A 19,622-nucleotide genomic window follows, 5' to 3' on the forward strand; every position below is an offset into this window, starting at 1 on the left:
TTTTAAAGGCTGTTGCCTAGAGATTCTAATTTAAATGGATTATAGAGTGGGTTGAGGTTACTCACATGATTCTAATGTGTACCCAAGATTGGGAAGCTCTGGCATGCAACAGCATGAACACATTTAGTTGAAGCATGTGTTAAGCAATTTCCGGGTGAACTCAAGGATTAGTGATTTTTCCTATCTTGCCAGAACTTATTTAATACCTGAGATAATAATCAAAACAGCAGTAAAAAGAGTCATATTTGGTGAGGAAGTAAGATCAGTATTAACCTGCTGTGCAGAATTTAAATTTTAACTCTGAAGTTTACTCTGAATTTTATCATAGTATCATCATTTTGAACTAACTATTGGCTTCTATTATTAATTTCACAGAGAGGAAAATTGGATAGTAATTAAATGACTGAACTAAATATATATGTATTAACATTTAAATTCAGAAAATGAAACTGAGTTTCATTTTCTAGGAATTTTATTTTCCAGGAAATCTCTGTGATTTTTCATGAGTTTTATAATTGTTTCTAATAAAGGAATTATTTTGCCTAAAATAAGAAGCTAGGTTAAGCATGTTTAAATGCATAAGTGCCATTGGCCAAATATTTCAGTAAAGGCTCAAGATGGAACCATTAACTGAAAGGAGAATAGTAATTACTATATAAAGAGAGTCCTCTAGTCTGAAAAAAACACATTGATTCAGTATTTGTTGAAAAATGCAATGACTGCAAATTGGTGAAATAAGAGTCAACTAGAGATGGACTTAAAATTGCAATGCTTTAAAAATTTTTAACCATAATAGATTTCAAATTTACAATTGGTATAGAAAGAATAAATTTTCATACCAACAAACATTAAATCAAGATTTTTTTTGACAGCATACTGTTAATTCCAAAATAGCCCCCCAAGACTGAGAACACTTCCTTCACATTTCTCTATGTAACCTCGCTTCAGAAAACACTGAAAAAAAAGAAAACTGCAAAAGTACATTCCCTAAATGTGGTTTTGTTTTTAGAATATAAATCAGCATATTTTTGTGGAACATATATCATATGCAAATTTCAATTGTTTTCTGATTTATTTTCAGTATTTCAAAACTCTTATGAGTTTTGCATGACTGATGAAGTGTTTAAGCAATATTATGGCTTTGGCATCTTGTCAGAATTCAATGATAAAAGAACTTAATTTTCATATTGTTATTTCATTCATGCTTTCAGACAGCAAAGAAAAAAAAAAGCAGAACACAATGAACAAAACAAAAAGATAGATTGCTTACACCCTGCAGCTGTGTCTTGAGCCCTGTACAAAGTTTTCTTCCTTTAGTTTGAATCAGTAGGGTGTTCTCAGAAATAAAAATTGTCCTTTAGAACAGCATATGTTTTCAGCGTAAACATCATTTCATAATCTATTCTCCAAGTGTTTTGAAACCTTTAGATGAAAATCGTGTGAGGACAGATATTTCACTAGAGGATGAAGTATTTTGGTGCAAATTCTTCAGTTTCGAAATGCTCCCAACACTCTTACTTGCTTCTCATGAGGGTGGCTTTAGATCCAAGAAACCAGTTTGGACGGGGCTGCCAAGGGGGAGTGAAGTGGCAGGTGCACAACTTTTATTGCCTTTTTCAAATCCTGAAGCAGATGAAAATATCAGTTAAATATCATACTCCTTCACCATTGAATGGTAATTAGGGTAAAGAATGGCTTGAAATAAGAATTAGCAAATCTTATGTCATCATCAACTATGGAGTAGAATTCTGTTTAAGAGGGCTTAGTATGAAGCATTTCTTCTTTGTATTAAAAGAAATGAGGTGTGAAGGTGAACTCACTAGAAGTGAGTTCATAAGCATAAGGAAACATAAGCTACAGTGCCCCTCACTTCCACTAGCCCTTTTCAAGGTCCTGGGGAGGCCCTAGCAATGCATTCAATTGTTCGTGTGTTTTTGTAACATTTGCAAAGCATATGTATTTTAACTGAAGGCCACTCTCTTCCCACTTTAAACTTTCTCCATCACACCCACAATGGTCACCAGAATTTTGACAATCCAAGTAATGGAGAGTTGAGATGGACTTTCATTTGGATAAGTGGGACATATTTATGTGATTCACAATCACTTCCAGTGACATTATTACTAGCTGTCCTGGGGTAAGAATGGCCTCTACGAATAAACCATAGGCCCATTGTGCTGAATAATTGAAAATGAGACTCTAAAATTCAGGCCCAGAGATTGTAATCCCGTTATGAGTGTGACTTAGGACTCAGCCCCAGGAAGATGTAGAAAGTGTAGAAAAGCAACGTTAGAAATGTTTCAGAGCCAATAGCTAATCTGTAGAAACTTTTCTAAACTATCAGTAATAAAAAAATATTTTTATATTTTTCACTACAAAAAATTACAAAACCATTGTCTTAGGAAGAGGTAATGAAAGAAAATGCAGTCAAGAAAATACAGCTAAATACATTTAGAAGTATATCAGAGAGTTCATGAAGATCCATATATTTTTCTTGGCTTTTTATATCTGTGCTGTTTATCAGCTTTCTAAAAATTGTATTTTGTGATAGTGTCTTTTATAAAAGAAAATTATTATAAAAAATTCTGAAAGAATATATTTTTAAAAAAATCACTTTGTACTTAAATTTTTGATTTTCTAATTTGGCATTTGTTTTCTAAAAAATAGTTCCCCGAATTATATATGAGTCAAGCTCTACAGACCTAGATCCATAGATTCACCCCTTCATAGGCAGTTCCCAAATAATGTGCCCATGTTACAAGACAGTTTTTCAGGAAATTTGTGAGACACTGGTACAAACATCTCCCCCAGGATTGTGACACGGTCATTGGTTCATTGATTTTGACAGGCAAGGGATCTGAACTTCCTTTGTATCCCATATCTACTGATGGATCTTGGGACCCTCAATAGGGTCTCCCAAGAAAAGGTCTCTTGTTTATGTTCTGGCTCCATCCCACGCAAGGCTAGTCCCTGCCCTTACCCCTTCACCACACAGTTGAGATCAGAGCACATTTTCTACATGTGAACCTTTCTACATAAAGGTTCCAGGATCTTGGAATGTATGGACAAGAGAGGGAAGTACAAAGGAGACCAAATGAGCTGCTCTTGCAGTTCAGAAACTCAAGTCCAGCCCATCCCTAAGGTTCCTGACTGGCCTCTCCCCACGTATCCTATTGCTGAACTCTAGGCAGTGGCTGTTCATTTCATTCACAGACATGCATCACTTTATTCAATTGTACTTCTACAAGAGTGAAAATATTTATCAAGTTGTGCACTATATGTCATGAATTGTGTTTTATATGCTTTTATGTATTAGAGTCTCCCAGTTACATTGTGATGTTGGTATCTTATTTCTCCATTTTACAAATAGCATTGGAAATTTGCCCAAAATCCATCTAAAAATATCTTGCAGGGCTAGGATCTAAACCTATAAAATTTTGTCTTAGAGATTCTGTATTCTTAACCATTGAAGGCAGTGCCCATTCAAAACTGAGATCAAAGGAGTAAACAGCCCCATCCTTTGGGGCTGAGACATTTGTTAAAATAATGATTGTCCATCACCTCCAGCCTCATTGTGGTGCTTATAGTGTCATTCCCACCCTAAAATCTGCACTGCTGTTCGTTCTGCTGGACAGGCTCTCTTCTTATAATGGGCCATTTTTTCACTATTTATACTTCAGTTCAGATTTAACTTCCCAGACAGGGCATCCAGATCATCCAGTAATTTAAATTCCTAGTTAAATTATTCATAGAAGTACTTAACACCATGTGGCATTTTTCTTGTTTCTTTTTAAATTTACTGTTTTCTCCAAATAGCTCTGTGTGTTTGTTTGTGTGTGTGTGTGTGTGTGTGTGTGTGTGTAAAGAAGCTAGGAAGATGGTAAGAAGGACTATCAATAGAAAAAAAATGCAAAAAGAGAATGGAGAGAGAAAAGTGGGAGAAAGAAAGAGAGAGGGTGGTCAAGAAGGCCTGAAAGACAAGAGGAAGGACATCATGGATAATCTGAACAGCACATTCTTTTTAATGTTTTGAGTTCAACTGTATTAGTTTCTTGAAGCTGCTGTAATGAATAAGCATAAACTTTGTGGCTTAAAACAAATTTATTTTCTCACTGTTCTGGAGGCTGGAAGTCTGAAATAAAGGTGTCAGCCAAGCCTTACTTCCTGTACAGACGCTAAAGAAAATTACAATTCTTGCCTCTTCCACTTTCTCATAGCTCCAAGTGTTCCCTGGCTTATAGCAGCATCTCTCTTCACATGACCTTCTCCTTTGTGGGTATCTCTCCTTGCTTCTCTTACAAACAATTATAATGGCATTTTGGGCCCATTCAATATCCAGGACAATGTTTTTATTTTAAAAACTTTAATTAGATTACATCTGAAATTTTAACTACATAGGCAAAAATATCTTCTCCAAATAAGATAGTATTTTTGAGTTCCAGGGATTAGTATTTGATGTCTTTGGATGGCCATTTTACAACCTACTATACTGTCATTTTTTCCCTAGAACTTTTTAAAAATCAACATCCATCAGTTGAGGTGTTGGTAAGACTTGAAATGACTAATGGAAATGAATCTAAAATGTCTGAGAAATGGACCCGTTGATACCAGCGAGGAACACTGTGTATCTGTGAGATAGACGTTTATCCAGTTTGCAAGGTAACTAACCCCTTTAAGGGACCCAGATTTGTCTGTCCTCTGCCACCTGGTAGCCCTAGAAACACTGTGTTCAATATGAAGTTTAAGGTCTTCTCCAGAAGTAAGTGTCTGTAATTATTAGACACCACATGGTTATAACTCCTGCCAAGAGAAAGAGAATTCTAGGTCATGCATTGCTCTGTTTACTAATAATTATAGGATTTCATTATCAGCATCATGTATAAAATAAACCTATGTACACACCTGTTCTTTATGTGTGTGTTTGCAAAAGAGCATTTATTTATAGTGTTCACCAAATGAAGGATAAAATTTATAAAACTTCTCAGTGGCCAAAATGGTATCTAATGGGTTGAGAAATTGTATTGACAGAAGGATAATATAATATTGCCCTTACTTTTAAATCTATCTTAGAAAAATGTTAGGAACCACCTGTGCTCATACAAAATTATTACAGTTTAAAGTCAGATAAGCACTTCAAAAGCATCCCATTAGTGCCTTACTGCAGCCACTATTGATTAGTTACCTTGTGCAGTTCATAGAGAGAATGTTGAAAGCTTAGCCTATTTCCTTTGGCACAGGATTTTACCAAATAACTCCAACAAAAAGAGAAGATGCTAAGGTTAATTTTGATGTTAGCCTGAATGCATAATTTAGATGTAAATAATTTAGATTCATACATGCTCTTCATCTTTCAAATTAGTTGAACTTTGAAAGCAATAAATAAACACTCTTTTCATAGGGAGAGAAGTGTGTACAAGGGTGATAAAGAAGGAAGGAAAGAAAGGAGGAGGCACATCAATCAAATATCTAACAAAGAATGTCTCATTCCATCTCCTTATGATTTTAAGTTGCATCACGGGTGCTAACAACTTCTGGACGTTTACCCTTGGCATGGACTGTGCCTTTGAACTTACCCTGGACACATGTCTAACTATGTGTCAACAGTGTCACACACTATCACAAACTCATTAAGCCCAAAAGTGGAATGATCATCCTTCCTCACAAACCTTCCTGTACCCTTTCTTAGTGCCACTGTCATTCCTAAAGCCATCCACTAGAATTTTGGAACTCGGCTCATCTTTGGTTCTTCCATCTAATCACTCACAAGCTCTTCCAGTTTTACAAGTTTGTCCCCCCATCCCCACGGCCATCCCCTTAGTTCAGACTCTCACCATCTCTCTAATGGGCCACTCTGCCTTTTATGTTCTCTGCTTGAAGTCCATATTCCATCCAGGCACCAAGCTAATAACAACAACAACAACAACAACAACAACAACAACTAAATACAACTTCTTAACATAGAGCAAAACAACAACAACAAAAAAAAAATCACTCTTAACATAGAACAAAGTTCCTTTCTCTCCCACCTCTACATACAGAACGTGGAGATTACATGATCATTCAGCCTGAGATGACTAATGCCCCTGTGACATCATCACCTGGTTCCCTCTCCCTGGGACATTTCTTACCTGCCTTGCAACCTGATTTTATTAACCCTCCTTTATATTTTAGCACAGAATCACTTTTGGGAAGAATTCCCTGAACTTCCAAACTGCTTTGGGTATCCCCCTTTCATTTCTATATACCCAGATAGGGGCCTCTATTCCTGCTTCACCTTGTTACATTATAATTACCAGTTTACCTGCTGGATTCCTCAGTAGATGGAGAGCTCCATAAAAATAGTAGCTGCATCCATTCCATTTGTGCTTTCCATTATGTGGCGCATTGTTGGAAAATGAACAGATGAGAAAACAGAACCATGAGAATCTCTTATTCTATACCAGGCCAATGAGGAAGTTCTCCTAAGGGAAGAAAGACTTTTGTTACCCTTCAGATAACACCACAGACCTAATTTCCAGCCTTTCCTACTAAACAGATAATGCAAAATCCAATTACCTTCTATCTTATCTCAATGGCAGAGGGTGGAAATGATAAGTTTCTACCTTGTGATGGACAGCTTCAGCAGGCATGAAAACAGAACCCCTCTCCAGCTTCTGAATTGTTCTGTGCTGTTCTTGTGAAATGCTGTTCTCATTCAGTAGAGAGGCTTCATTTCCAGAACCATCAGTGACAAAGGTCATCCCTAACCCAGTGGTCAGATTCGAGGCATAATTCACAGGAGAATGGCATACCTCATGTCTACAAACTGGGAGGAGTCAGAGATTAAGTTAACACAGTTTTAATATTCAGGAGTCGAAAATAAATATCAGATAAAGCATTTATGTTTTAAATATTCTTAATAAATATGCTAAAATATTCTATATTATAATATCTTGAAAAAGAAAAATAGTTCTGGGAAGATTGATTGGCCTTGTCCTATTACATACCTCATTTTTAAAACATGTGTTCTTTTTAGTTATGCATGACAATAGAAAATATTTTGACATATCATGCATATATGGAGTATAACTTCCCATTCTTGTGCTTGAACATGATATGGAGTTACACTGGTAATGTATTTATATAATGAACATAGGAAAGTTATGTCCAATTCATTCTGCTGTCTTTTCCATTCCTATCCCCCATCCCTTCCTCCTATTCCCCACTATGCAATCTGGTGATCTTCCACTCTTCCCCCCACACCCTCACTCTCCCACACATCCCCATCTATTGAGAGTCAGTATCCACATATCAGAGAGAACATTCAGCTTTTGGTTCTCTGAGATTGGCTTATTTCACTAAGTATGATAGCCTCCAGTTCCATCCATTTACCAGCAAATACCATAATTCCATTCTTCTTTATGGCTGAGTAATATTTCATTGTGTATCTGTACCACATTTTCTTCACCCATTCATCTACTAAAGGGCATTTAGGTTGGTTCCATAGCTTAGCTATTGTGAACTGAGCTGCTCTGAACATCAATATGGCTGTATCACTGATTTTAAGTCTTTTAGGTCTATGCCAAGGAGTGAGAAAGCCGGGTCAAATGGTGGTTCCATTCCAAGTTTTCTGAGGAATCTCCATACCGCTTTCCATAGTAGTTTCACCAATTTGCAGTCCCACCAGCAATGTGTAAGTGTGGCCTTTCCCCCACATCCTTGCCCACATTTATTGCTATTTGTATTCTTGATAATTGCCAATCTGACTGGAGTGAGATGGAATCTCCATGTAGTTTTAATTTGCATTCCTCTAATTTCTTGTAATGTTGAGCATTTTTTCATACATTTGTTGACCATTCATATTTCTTTTTCTGTGAAGGGTCTGTGTACTTCCTTTACCAATTTATTGATTTGGTTATTTGTTGTTGTTTTTTGTTTTGCTTTGTTTTGTTTTGATGTTAAGTTTTTTGAGTTCTTTATATATCCTGGAGATTAATGCTCTATCTGAAGTGCATGTGGCAAACATATTCGCCCAATCCTTAGGCTCTCTGTTTATGTCCTTAATTGTTTTCTTTGTGTGAAGAAGATTTTTAGTTTGATACCATTCCATTTATTGATTCTTGTGCTTCTGGAGTCTTGTTGAGGAATTCAGTTCCTAAGCAGACATGATAGAGATTTGGGCCTATTTTTTCTACTGGTAGGTGCAGGGTCTCTAGTCTAATTCCTAGGTCCTTGATCCACTTTGAGTTTTGCATGGTGAGAGATAGCGTCTAATTTCATTTTATTACATATGGATTTCCAGTTTTCCCAGCACCATTTATTGAAGAGGCTATCTTCTCTAATGTATGTTTATGGCACCTTTGTCTAGTAGGAAATAACTGTACTTATGTGGTTTGCTTTAGTGTCTTCTATTCTGTTCCATTGGTCTTTGTGTCTGTTTTTATGCCAATACCATGCCATTTTTATTACTAGGGCTCCGTAGTATAGCTTAAGGTCTGGTATTGTGATATCTCCTGCTTCACTTTTTTTGCTGAGGATTGCTTTGACTACTCTGGGCTTCTTATTTTTTCAAATGAATTTCATGATTGCTTTTTCTATTTCTATGTAAACATTATTGGAAACTTAATATGAATTGCATTAAATATGTATAGTGCTTTTGGTAGTATGACTATTTTGCCAATATCAATTCTTCCTATCCAAGAACAGATCTTTCTATCTTCTAAGGTCTTCTTCAACTTCTTTGTTTAGTGTTCTGTAGTTTTCATTGTAGAGGTTTTTCACCTCTTTTGTTAGATTGATTCCCAAATATTTTATTTCTTTGAGACTATTGCGAATGGGATAGTTTTCCTAATTTCTCTTTCAGTGGATTTTTCACTAATATATTCCAGGAATACAATTGATTTATGGGTGTTCATTTTATATCCCGCTACTTTACTGAATTCTTTAATGAATTCTAAAAGTTTTCTGGTGGAAGTTTTTGAGTCTTCTAAATATAGGATCATGTCATCAGCAAATAGGGATAGTTTGAGTTCTCCTTTTATTATTTGTATCTTTTTGGTTTCTTTCTTCTAATTGCTTTGGCCAGAGTTTCCAGGAAGATATTGAATAGAAGTGGTGAAAGAGGGCTTCTGTGTCTTGTTCTAGTTTTTTGAGGGAATGCTTTCTCTACTTAGCATGATGTCGGCCTTGGGTTTAGCATATATAGTTTACAGTGTTGTACAATGTTGTATCTCATTTCTGATGCTCATAGAAATGGACTTTATTATTCTACATAAGGTTTCCCAAACAATGAACTCTGAATTGGTTTTTGAGGGTCAGCATGGTATGCTGATGTGTTTAAACTTTTTAAAGTTGTGAAATGTGACATAAAAACCATTTAAGTGCATAAAACATGAGCATATAGTTTAATAAACAATTATAAGTTAAACACCTCCAAAACCATCTCCTAGGTCAAGAAATTGGACATTACCATTATTTAGGAACTTAACTGTGTCCTTCCAACATTCTTATGTTAAAGCCTGACCCCTAGGACTTCAGAATGTGACTGTAGCTGGAAATAGGACCTTTAAAGAGGTAGAGTTAAATGAAGCCATTAGGGAGGATGCTAACCCCATGGGCCTGGTTTTCTTAATGAGAAGAGGAAATTGGACACACAGAGGAACACCAGACCTGTGTGCAGAGGAAAGACCACGCACGTGAGGACACAGAGCATGTGAGAAAGCAACCATCTGAAGCCCAGGAGAGAGACCTCAGAGAAACCAAACCCATCGACACCTTGATCTTGGACTTCTAGACTACAGAACACTGAGAAAATTAATTTGTGTTGGTTAAGCCACTCAAAATATAATACTTGATTATGGCATCCCAAAATGGCCCTTGTGCCCCTTCCTAATGAAAAAGCTCTCCTCTTCCTGCCTCTGACAGAGTCACTCATTTGACTTATACTGATGAACATGATGTTTCATGTCACCGCAGTTTTTCATATACTTGAGAAAAAAAATATTCAAAATATAAATTATAATGTGTACAATTGAAATTTTAGAGTGATGAGAGAGATTTCTGCTTTCATAAAACAAAAAATAGATGTCATAAGATAAGAAAAGGTAAGAATGAACAAGAACTAGCTAGAGAGTTAATAAGCATTAAAAAGTAATTTTGAAATACATAGTAATACCAATATTTTGATGGAGTTGAAAACAAAATAGATATTTTGTTACTGCTTTAAAAATAATCAAATTGTTTTTAATGAAGAATGTTTTCTTTAAATTAAATTTTAAACTGATAGATCAAATCATAAAAGTTGTACATGTTGGGGTACCATGTGATATGCAGTTTTTTTAATTGACAAGTAAAAAATGCCTTTCATATCACAGCAGTTTTACCATCTGTGCTTGCATCCAAAAAATTATGGCTTAGTTTTTGCTAGTTTTGCAGGTTTTTTTCATTAATTTGAATTTGAATGGCTTTAGGCAAAGCATTCACTCTAATTCACCATAGTCAGTATATCTATTGCCTTCAACTGGCTAGTGCTTAGGTGGGCAGTGTGTTTGCAGCTCCTTGGCCTCTTGCCTAGCATCCTGAAATCTACCTCCTTTAGTGGCCAATTATCAACTCAAGAATGACAGAGCCAATGATTCTAACACTCACACTCCTTCAATTATTCCCACTGGTTACAGGTGCTAAATGTCAAATTTTTGTTTTTGAATTACAGTGAAAACTATTTGGAGAATTTTGTGACACTTATTGAAATGGTGTCATCCAGAACTGTCAAATCACAAGAGAGAACATTGCAAGTTTTTTTCAGGGTGAGTTTTATTTAAAGAAGTAGTAACACCCAAACTCCTTTCTTGCCTGGGTCTTGTAAGGTCCCAGTGGAAAGCAGATGGACAGTCAAGTTGTATTCAGAAATACTTTATTGATATCAGAACTCCTTGCAAAAGTAGGAGAATGGTGCTAGTTGCAAAGAGAGATACCAGCATGATGATGGAGAGTGTTCTGGAAGAGAGTCTTTGGGAGCACCCTTTTGTGGAGTGTTTCAGGCAGCCTGAAGCAACTGCAGAAGGGAGCCAAAGAGGAAAAGTCTCTTCTCACTTTTCTCACCTATTATCTATCCTAAGTTCCCCATTGACCAAACCTAACCAGAAGCCAGAAAGCAAGAAGACCTGTGGAAGGATACAGGCAGTATCTCTCAGAGGAGGAGGAAATGGGAGAGTCTGGCCCTGTACCTTGGGAATAAAAGCATAAGGGAATGTGGATGGTGGTTTTTCCTGGAAAGTCCATGTTTGAAATGTGATAATTCTTCAAAGAGGACAGCATAGCAAATATGAAGCTTTGCCAGTAACCCATCTGGAAGTTCTCAAAACCAGGATGATCAGATAACGATAACCAAGAAAATGAAGAGCAGGATTCATGTAAGGCATGCTTCTGAGACATCTTGCTGCCAGTTAAACGGCATGACATTTGAGTTTACTAATTTTAACACTTGAGACATGCCACTGCCAAATGATAAGAACAATTAGGAGTAAAATACAGAACTACCATCTGAAAGGATGAGCATGATTTTTAGGAAAGTGGGTGTGGCCTGGGCTCACATTTAGAAGCAAAATTAGCTAACTTTAAGCCTAAATCTCTTCTGAAAACTTTGTCTTGCATGGAAATAGAAAATTTTTTTCAGATTTTTTTTTTGTTCCAAGATAATGGCAGAAGAGTATTTTATCACACACAGCCCCAAAATGTCAGTTGTTTCTAGGTGATTTCCATTATAATAGAACTCACTATAACCCTATTTATAAATTTGGAATCAGGCATAAAGAAGAGCCATGCTGAAATCCAGCCAAAAGATCTTAGCTATGGAAATACTAGAGTTATTATACAAAGAGTAGTGCACAAGGACAGATACCAAGGACAGTGATTAATCTTTCCCCAGAGATTTTTGTCATTTGCATTTCAATGGAAGAAATAGGAAAAAAAATGTTGCGTCAAAAAATGAAACATACCATTCAGAATTGTTGTTACATAGTAAATCAAGTCCTTAGGCAACCTCAGATTAGAACTAGGTCCCAAAGTCTCCATCATCTTGAAATCAGAACTCTTACACGTTGCTGGCGGAACATCAAAGGCTACCGTCACTGTGGAAAACAGTTTTGACAGTTCCTGAAAAAGATAAACATAGAATTAATATACGATCCACAATTACATTCCCAGGCATATATTCAAAAGAATTGAAAATAGGACTCAGCTACTTATATGCCAATGTTCATAAATCACTATTCACAATAACCAAAAGGTGGAAATAACCCAAGTCCATCGACAGAGGAATGAACAATTAAAATGTAGTATGTACATAAAAATGAAATATAATCCAGCTACCAAAAAAAAAAAACGTAATTCTGGATACATACTACAACATGAGTGTATTAACTTTCTGTTGCTATACCAAAATACCTGAGAGATAACTAAATTGTAAAGAGAAAACATTTAGTTTTGGCTCAGAGTTTTGGAGATTCTGGTCCAACACTGGGCAGACCAATTACTGCAGGCCTTGGATGGGCATGGTAATGGCAATGATGGGGAGCTATGTGCATTACGGCAACCTGCTTACCTAATAGCCAGAAACTAAAAGAGAATAAGAAAGTGTCCAGGCTTCCACATTTCCCTTCCAGGGCATGCCTCTGGTCACTGACCTGAAGACCTCCTATAAGACCCCACTCCTAAAGATCCACAGCATCTTCCAATAGCGCCAATAGCTTCCGATAGCTGGGGACCAAGCCTTTAACACAGGGACCCTTAGGAGCCGTTCAACATCTAAACTATGGTCATGAAAACATGCTAAGTGAAATAAGCCAAGACATAAAAAGACAAATATTGTGTGATTCCTCTGATATGAAATATCTAGAAGGAGCAAATTCATAGAGAGCAAGTAAGTCAAAAATTATAGGAGCAAAGAACAGAGGGGGGAATGAGGAGTTATTGGTTAATGGGTACAGTGTTTAGGGTGATAAAAAACAAGTTTTGGAAAAAGGCACTGCTGATGGTTGAAAATCTTTGTGAATGTAATTAATGCCTCTGTATTATACATTTAATGATATTAAACTGAAAAAATCATGTTTTACATGTATGACCACAATGTTTAATAAAATTTCTCAGTCCTTTCCTCCTTTCCTTAAAATGACATTTCATTTTAACTGAGGATATTAAATGAGCTGCAGAAACACAGCATAATGCTATAAAATGAACTTGAATTAAATCAAACGAATAAGTAAGAGGGACACTAAAACAAAAATGTTAATTTCTGGCTTCAGTTCGAAGCCACAAGGGTAACCTGAGGCTTTAGTTATCAACCAGGTGATTTTATTAATTAAATCATTGAAGAAGGGTTGAATAATAAATGATATAACAGGACTCTTAAAGGCTTCCAGCCTTTTCTTGCTAAAACCCTAAAATAAACTGTTTTTCCCAAAGACATACCCAGAACCATAATGTCCAAGGTTCTGGCTCATTAGAGCTCAAATGGGAAAGACGACAGAGGCCAAGCAGCTTGCCAAAGGTGACGGAAAGTGATACCACTATTTGGTTTGAAAAGCCCCCACTTCCTTCTTCCTCTTCTGGCCAGACTTTGTCCTTTCAGAACTTGTCCTTTTAGATGGCCATGCTTCAGTTTACTTACCAAGAAGCATAGCTTGCATTTTAATAAACAGAAGTGCCATAAGATTTTTAAATAGTAACTATGGGTTTACTTCTAGTTTTCACAATAGTACATTTTTACACTAGATACTTTAGAAAGGAAAAACAAGATCAAGAAAGAAAAAGTCACCTATAATGTTACCACCCCGATATAATTACATGAAGTATTATGAAGTATGTGTGCACTCATTAATTTTTATCAAAATGATAATGTCTAACTTTTTTTCCAGGATTATTTATTTTTATGCCACTCAACCTTGAGAGTAGAACAGTAGTTTTATAATTTAATCCTTGAGATATAAAATGGGCATGTAAAATAAATTAGAAAGTACAGCTGAACTGTGACAATTTAGGTTTTCATTGAAAAATATTTGGAAAAATGAAAGATACATAGAAGGACAATTCCATCACACGAAGAGAGTCATCACAACCATTTCTATCAGCCAAAGGCCACTGGGACAAAACAGCAGTCTGAAAAATCCCACTTACTGATTTTTTGCCATGAGGGAGACCACACACCACAGGAACCAGGGGTTGTCCTACCAAAGAAGGGAAGAAATGGACTGTTTCCCGGATTTGAGAGAAGCAGGGCTTTGTTAGGCACTAGCAAAAGAGGGATGTGGGTAAAAGAATTGACATGAGGTCTGAGCTGCCAAGTAGATGGGGCAGAGTTGGGGCTTTTTTCCTTGAAAACCACAAAGTTAAGATAGAAAAAACACTGTGACCAGAAACCCCTTATCTGTGGTGCCACACAAGGGTTGGGAATCAAGGTCACATCTCTGTGACAAAGTGACCAAAATCCTCCCAGCAAGAAAAGTCATTCTTATTTCTGTGACTTCAAAGAGCAAATTTCCTGACAGTTTATGATTTCAGAAAACAAGATTTTTTAGGAAGACAGTAATGGTCTTCGGAAGAAAAGTACCATCTGACACTTTATAGCTGCAGCATGACCTTGGGAGAAATGCTCTTTTCTGCCTATTAGCAGCTGTCTTGTTCGTGATCTGGCCACAGCCTGGTAAATGGCAAGGCAAATCTTTTTCTCTTCTCAGTCCCAGTTCATTTTTATTTTTTTTTTCATTTTTATGTCTAAATGTTTGCTTCTTTCGATCTAAATTATTGCAACATTAAAATATATATATATATATATATATGGATCAATTGTTTAATATTATTTATTATAATTTTTATGTAATTACCTGCCCTTTCATACATATCATCTAAGTAGTTAAATAAAAGAGCATCTTGTAAGTATAAGAAATTGCTTAACAAATCCAAATTGGTTATTATCAATTCTTAATTATCATAAATCCCTAATCTTTTCTACAGTAAGTTCTATTTTGATAAACAGCTTCATGGATGTGGCTTTATGAAAACTAATTACCAGGCTTAAGTTTATGAGTATTTTTGAGTCTCTAATACATTTATTTGCCAAATTGCTATCCCAAAGGTCTTCTCTGGTTCAAATAATCTATGAAAATGGTTGTTTTGTGGCACCCACCCAAGCCCAGGGAATAGTTTTCTTTTAACTTTTTAAAATTGTTAATTCTAAGGCCTTTAAAGTAATATCTCCTTGGTGTTTTCATTTGCATTTTAATAAACAGAATTGCCAAAAGATTTTAAAGATTTTTTTTGCATTTTAAAATTATTAGTAAAGTTTTCCCCATATCATTTTACTAATTCTTGTTCATTTTTATGACTTACCAAAATTTGTTCCTCAATTATGTATTAGGAAGCTTCAGATGTTTCTCATCAAAACATTGTGGCTCTTTATATTATAAAAATATTATGTATTAAAATACTGATTCTCTATCATGTTAGCAGCATGTAGTCTAGAATGAGTCTTTGTGAGATTGTTCTCTTAATGTTTTGAAATCCTTGATGAACTTCATAACCTGAAGTTGGCAAACAGAAATCTAAATCATTGCATTTCCTACTGATGGAAATAGGTTTGTCATGATTTGTTGTGATGTCTGATACTAATAATGTGTAATTAATTGTAAAATGTCAGCTTTAGAAAATGATTTTTTAATTAAATTCTAGAAAATTTAAAGTCATCTTATAATACCGTTATATATCTCCCAGAATTCACTCTTTAAAGCAATGAGCACAGTTACAGCTAGCATGCTGGGGATTCAGTATGTCTGAACTGTCTCACAGTTACCACACTGTAGAATTTTTCCATGTAAGATTCATGTTTTCTATGTATCTTAAACAAATAATGGAAAAATTGCTGAGTTTAATTGTGATGTACACCAAGATTGGATCATGAGGGACTTGAGGAAGGGATGTTTAATGCAAAAACCATTTGTGCAGTTTAGAATTTCCATTCTCATCTTTTTCAACTTCTGGTTTTTTGAATGTCTGGTATAATTTATTTCCCATAATGCTCCTTGAGCCTTGGTTAACTTGGATAGTTACCTTAGTGATTTCTATGAAGGCTAAGAGTCTGTGTCATTGTGGCTGTCACAACAGTTAGCAATTTCAGTATCCTCCCATTTTTCCAATCCCTCATTCCTATCACTGGTAACTGAAAGAAGAAAGTTCAAGAACTTGAACTCTAAAAATAGCTTCCTTTTTAATGCCCTTCCTTGGATACATTTAATCAGTGATGGGGAACAAGACATCCTTGGCTGAAAATTCACTTCAGAAAACCACATGGCCTAAAAAAGGTGATGACTGACTTGTAAAAGGACCATTTTTCTTTAGCACTTGGGCTCAGTATTTCTCATATTTAATGTCAAATTTCAGAGCTACGCTCTTCAAATACTGCTGATATTCTGATTGTACAATGGATGACAACTTTGCAAACCAGGGATTACTGAAAGCATGATAAGAAAATAACCAAGAGGCTTGGGGAGCTGGTGCAGACAGTTGGGCAGTGGTTTTCTCCATCTGTATCCAGGGATGTGTGGGATGCCCTGGGAAAGCTGGGGTCACTCTCCCAATCCAGTATCTTAACACCAATGGGACCAGCTTAAAATGAACATGGATGGGGGCGGCATTTAACAGAGAAAGGGGGAAGAAGGAAACAAAATAAGCAGTCTTCATCCTGCAAGAGATGCATTGGGGAAGGTCTGTCTTGTCCCTTTTCCCCCCAGCTTTATGATATAGACAAGATAAGCAAAATATCATGTATGTTCAAAATGTTCAATGTGATGGGTTGATGTACTTAAACATTGTGAGGTAATTACTACAATCAAATCAATTAACATATCCTTCACCACACAGTGATATGTGTGTGTCTTGTGAACACAGAAAATCCACTCTCTTATAAATAAGAATGAACAACCATAATCATCATACTGTACAGTAGATCCCCCAAACTTAATTTATCTCATAACTTAAAGTCTGTACTTTGGTAACCCCCCACTTCCCCCACAGCAGACTATCTTTTAGTTGACATAATGGGATACCACCAGAAATGCACCCTTTCCCTACACCTCCCTCTGTATCTGCATCCTGAGAATCTGACCACAGTGCCCATGGAATTGAATATAAGTTGCTCTTACAGATCAAGGGAATGCACTTGAATTGTTTTTCTTAATTTCATAAATCTGTTTGAAGAGTAATGGTGACAAGTGTGAGTCAAAGATAATGATGTTTAAGTAAATTTTCAAGTTCAAGAGTGCCCTTGTTCTTGAATAGGAAGAATTAATATTGGAAACATTACCAAAAGCACTATACATATTTAATGCAATTCCAATCAAAATGCTAATGGCACTCCTCATAGAAATAGAAAAAGCAGTCATTAAATTCATCTGGAAAAACAAGAGACGCAGAAAAGCCAAAACAATCCTTAGCAAGAAGAGTAAAGCAGGTGGCATCACTATTCCAGACTTTAAGTTATACTACAAAGAAATTGTAACAAAAACAGCATGATATTGGCACCAAAACAGACTTGTAGACCAATGGTACAGAACAGAGGACACAGAGACAAACTCACAATATATACAATTATCTCATACTAGACAAAGGTACCAAAAATATATATTGGAAAAAAGATAATCTCTTCAACAAATGGTGCTGGACTGAAAATCCATGTGTAGTGAAATAAAATTAAACCCTTGTCTCTCACCATGCACAAAACTCAACTTAAAGTGGATCAAGGACCTAGGAATTAGACCAGAGACCCTGCTCTTAATAGAAGAAAAAGTAGTCCCAAATCTTCATCACATCAGATTAGGCCCCAGCTTCCTTAACAAGACTCCTAAATCACAAGAAATAAAATCAAGAATCAATAAATGGGATGGTTTTAAACTGAAAAGCTTCAACTCAGCAAAAGAAACAGTCAGTGAGGTGAATAGAGAGTTTACAGAATCGGAGCAAATTTTTACCACACACACATCAGATAGAGCACTAATCTCCAGAATATATAAAGAACTCAAAAAACTTAATGCTGAAAAAACAAATAACCCAATCAATAAATGAGCTAAGGAACTGAACAGACACTTCTCAGAAGATATACAATCGATCAACAAATATATGAAAAAATGTTCAACATCTCTAGTAATTAGAGAAATGCAAATCAAAACTACTCAAAGATTTCAACTCAGAATGACAGTTATTAAGAATACAAGCAACAATAAGTGTTGGGGAGGATGTGAGGGGAAAGGCACACTGTCTTACATTGCTGGTGGGAATGCAAATTGGTGCAACCAATCTGGAAAGCAATATGGAGAGTCCTTAGAAAACTTGAAATGGAACCACCATTTGACCCAGCTATCCCACTCCTCCATCTATACCCAAAGGATTAAAACCCAGGATACTACAGTGATACCGCCACATCCATGTTTATAGCAGCACAATTCACAATAGCTAAATTGTGGAACCAACCTAGATGCCCTTCAGTAGATGAATGGATAAAGAAACCGAGATATATATATATATATATATATATATATATATATATATATACACACACACAATGAAATATTACTCATCATTAAAGGAGAATAAAATCCTGGCATTTGCAGGCAAATGGATGGAGTTGGAGAATATCAAGCCAATACCAAAAAAAAAAGTCAAAGGCTGAATGTTTTCTCTGATAAGTGGATGCTGATTCTTAATGGGGTGGGGGGCATGGGAGAAATGTAGAAACTTTGCATAGGGTAAAGGGGAGGAAGGGAAAGGGAGGAGCCATGGGGGGTAGGGAAGATAGTGGAATGAGATGGACATTATTATCCTAGATACATGTATGAAGACACAAATGGTGTGTCTCTACTTGTGTACAACCAGAGAAATGAAAAATTGTGCTCCATTTGTATACTATGAATTGAAATGCATTCTGCTGTCATGTATAACAAATTAGAATAAATAAATAATTTTTAAAAAATATAACCAAGTACAGAATTATGAATGGTTAACATTTTCTCATATTTGCTATTCTTTTTGTCAAAAAGATAAAACATCACAGCAGTTAAAGTCTCCTTTACTCTCACTTCTAGCCTCATTTCTCCCTCCATAAAAGCAACTATTATCATTTCATTTATTTATACATGAACAGACTATTTCTGGCAAAACATTTAGGTTTTTAAAATGTATCCACAACAAAATGCATTATTTTATTTATATATGTTATCTATATAATACATTTATTCTTGTTTATTCCCTTTAACTGTTGTGCAGTATTCAGTTGTATGAATATCACATAAATCTATCCTTTTTGATAAAAATTTTTAGTTTCAAGTTTTCATTATGAAAAGTGTTCAATTAAGCATCCTATGCAGGTTTGCTTGTGCTCATATGCAAAAGATATTTCTAGAGAACTCAGGAAGAAGTGATATCATTAGGTTGTAAATTTTCAAATTTACTAATGTAAACAAATTTCTCTCCATAGGAATTGTATCAATGACCCTCTGTCAAGCAGTGGTCATAGGGTCCTGTTTCTCCCATATTTTGGTCAACATTCAATATTATCATACTTCAAATTTTGCAAATCTGAGCATAGTCTGTTGTTTTAA

The 19,622-nt window shown here is 35.7% G+C and overlaps 1 protein-coding gene across 4 annotated transcripts in view; it reads right to left on the reverse strand.

The window, feature by feature from the left end:
• Positions 1-511: 511 nt before the first annotated feature.
• The window catches only part of LOC144365855 (uncharacterized), a 34,872-nt gene continuing 15,761 nt past the window's right edge, over positions 512-19,622 (reverse strand). The window contains exons 2-6 of one of the 4 annotated variants that reach the window (XM_078018579.1): positions 11,976-12,132; positions 6,603-6,805; positions 6,302-6,461; positions 5,832-5,901; positions 512-1,623 (exon numbers count right to left, since the gene is read on the reverse strand). In XM_078018579.1, coding sequence (XP_077874705.1) covers positions 6,435-6,461; positions 6,603-6,805; positions 11,976-12,132 — 387 coding nt within the window. In that variant the 3' untranslated portion in view covers positions 512-1,623; positions 5,832-5,901; positions 6,302-6,434. The other 3 variants (XM_078018578.1, XR_013424586.1, XM_078018577.1) reach the window with 3 other exon arrangements.

Source organism: Ictidomys tridecemlineatus, chromosome 8 (assembly GCF_052094955.1).
Source record: "Ictidomys tridecemlineatus isolate mIctTri1 chromosome 8, mIctTri1.hap1, whole genome shotgun sequence".
NCBI classification, from domain to species: domain Eukaryota; kingdom Metazoa; phylum Chordata; class Mammalia; order Rodentia; family Sciuridae; genus Ictidomys; species Ictidomys tridecemlineatus.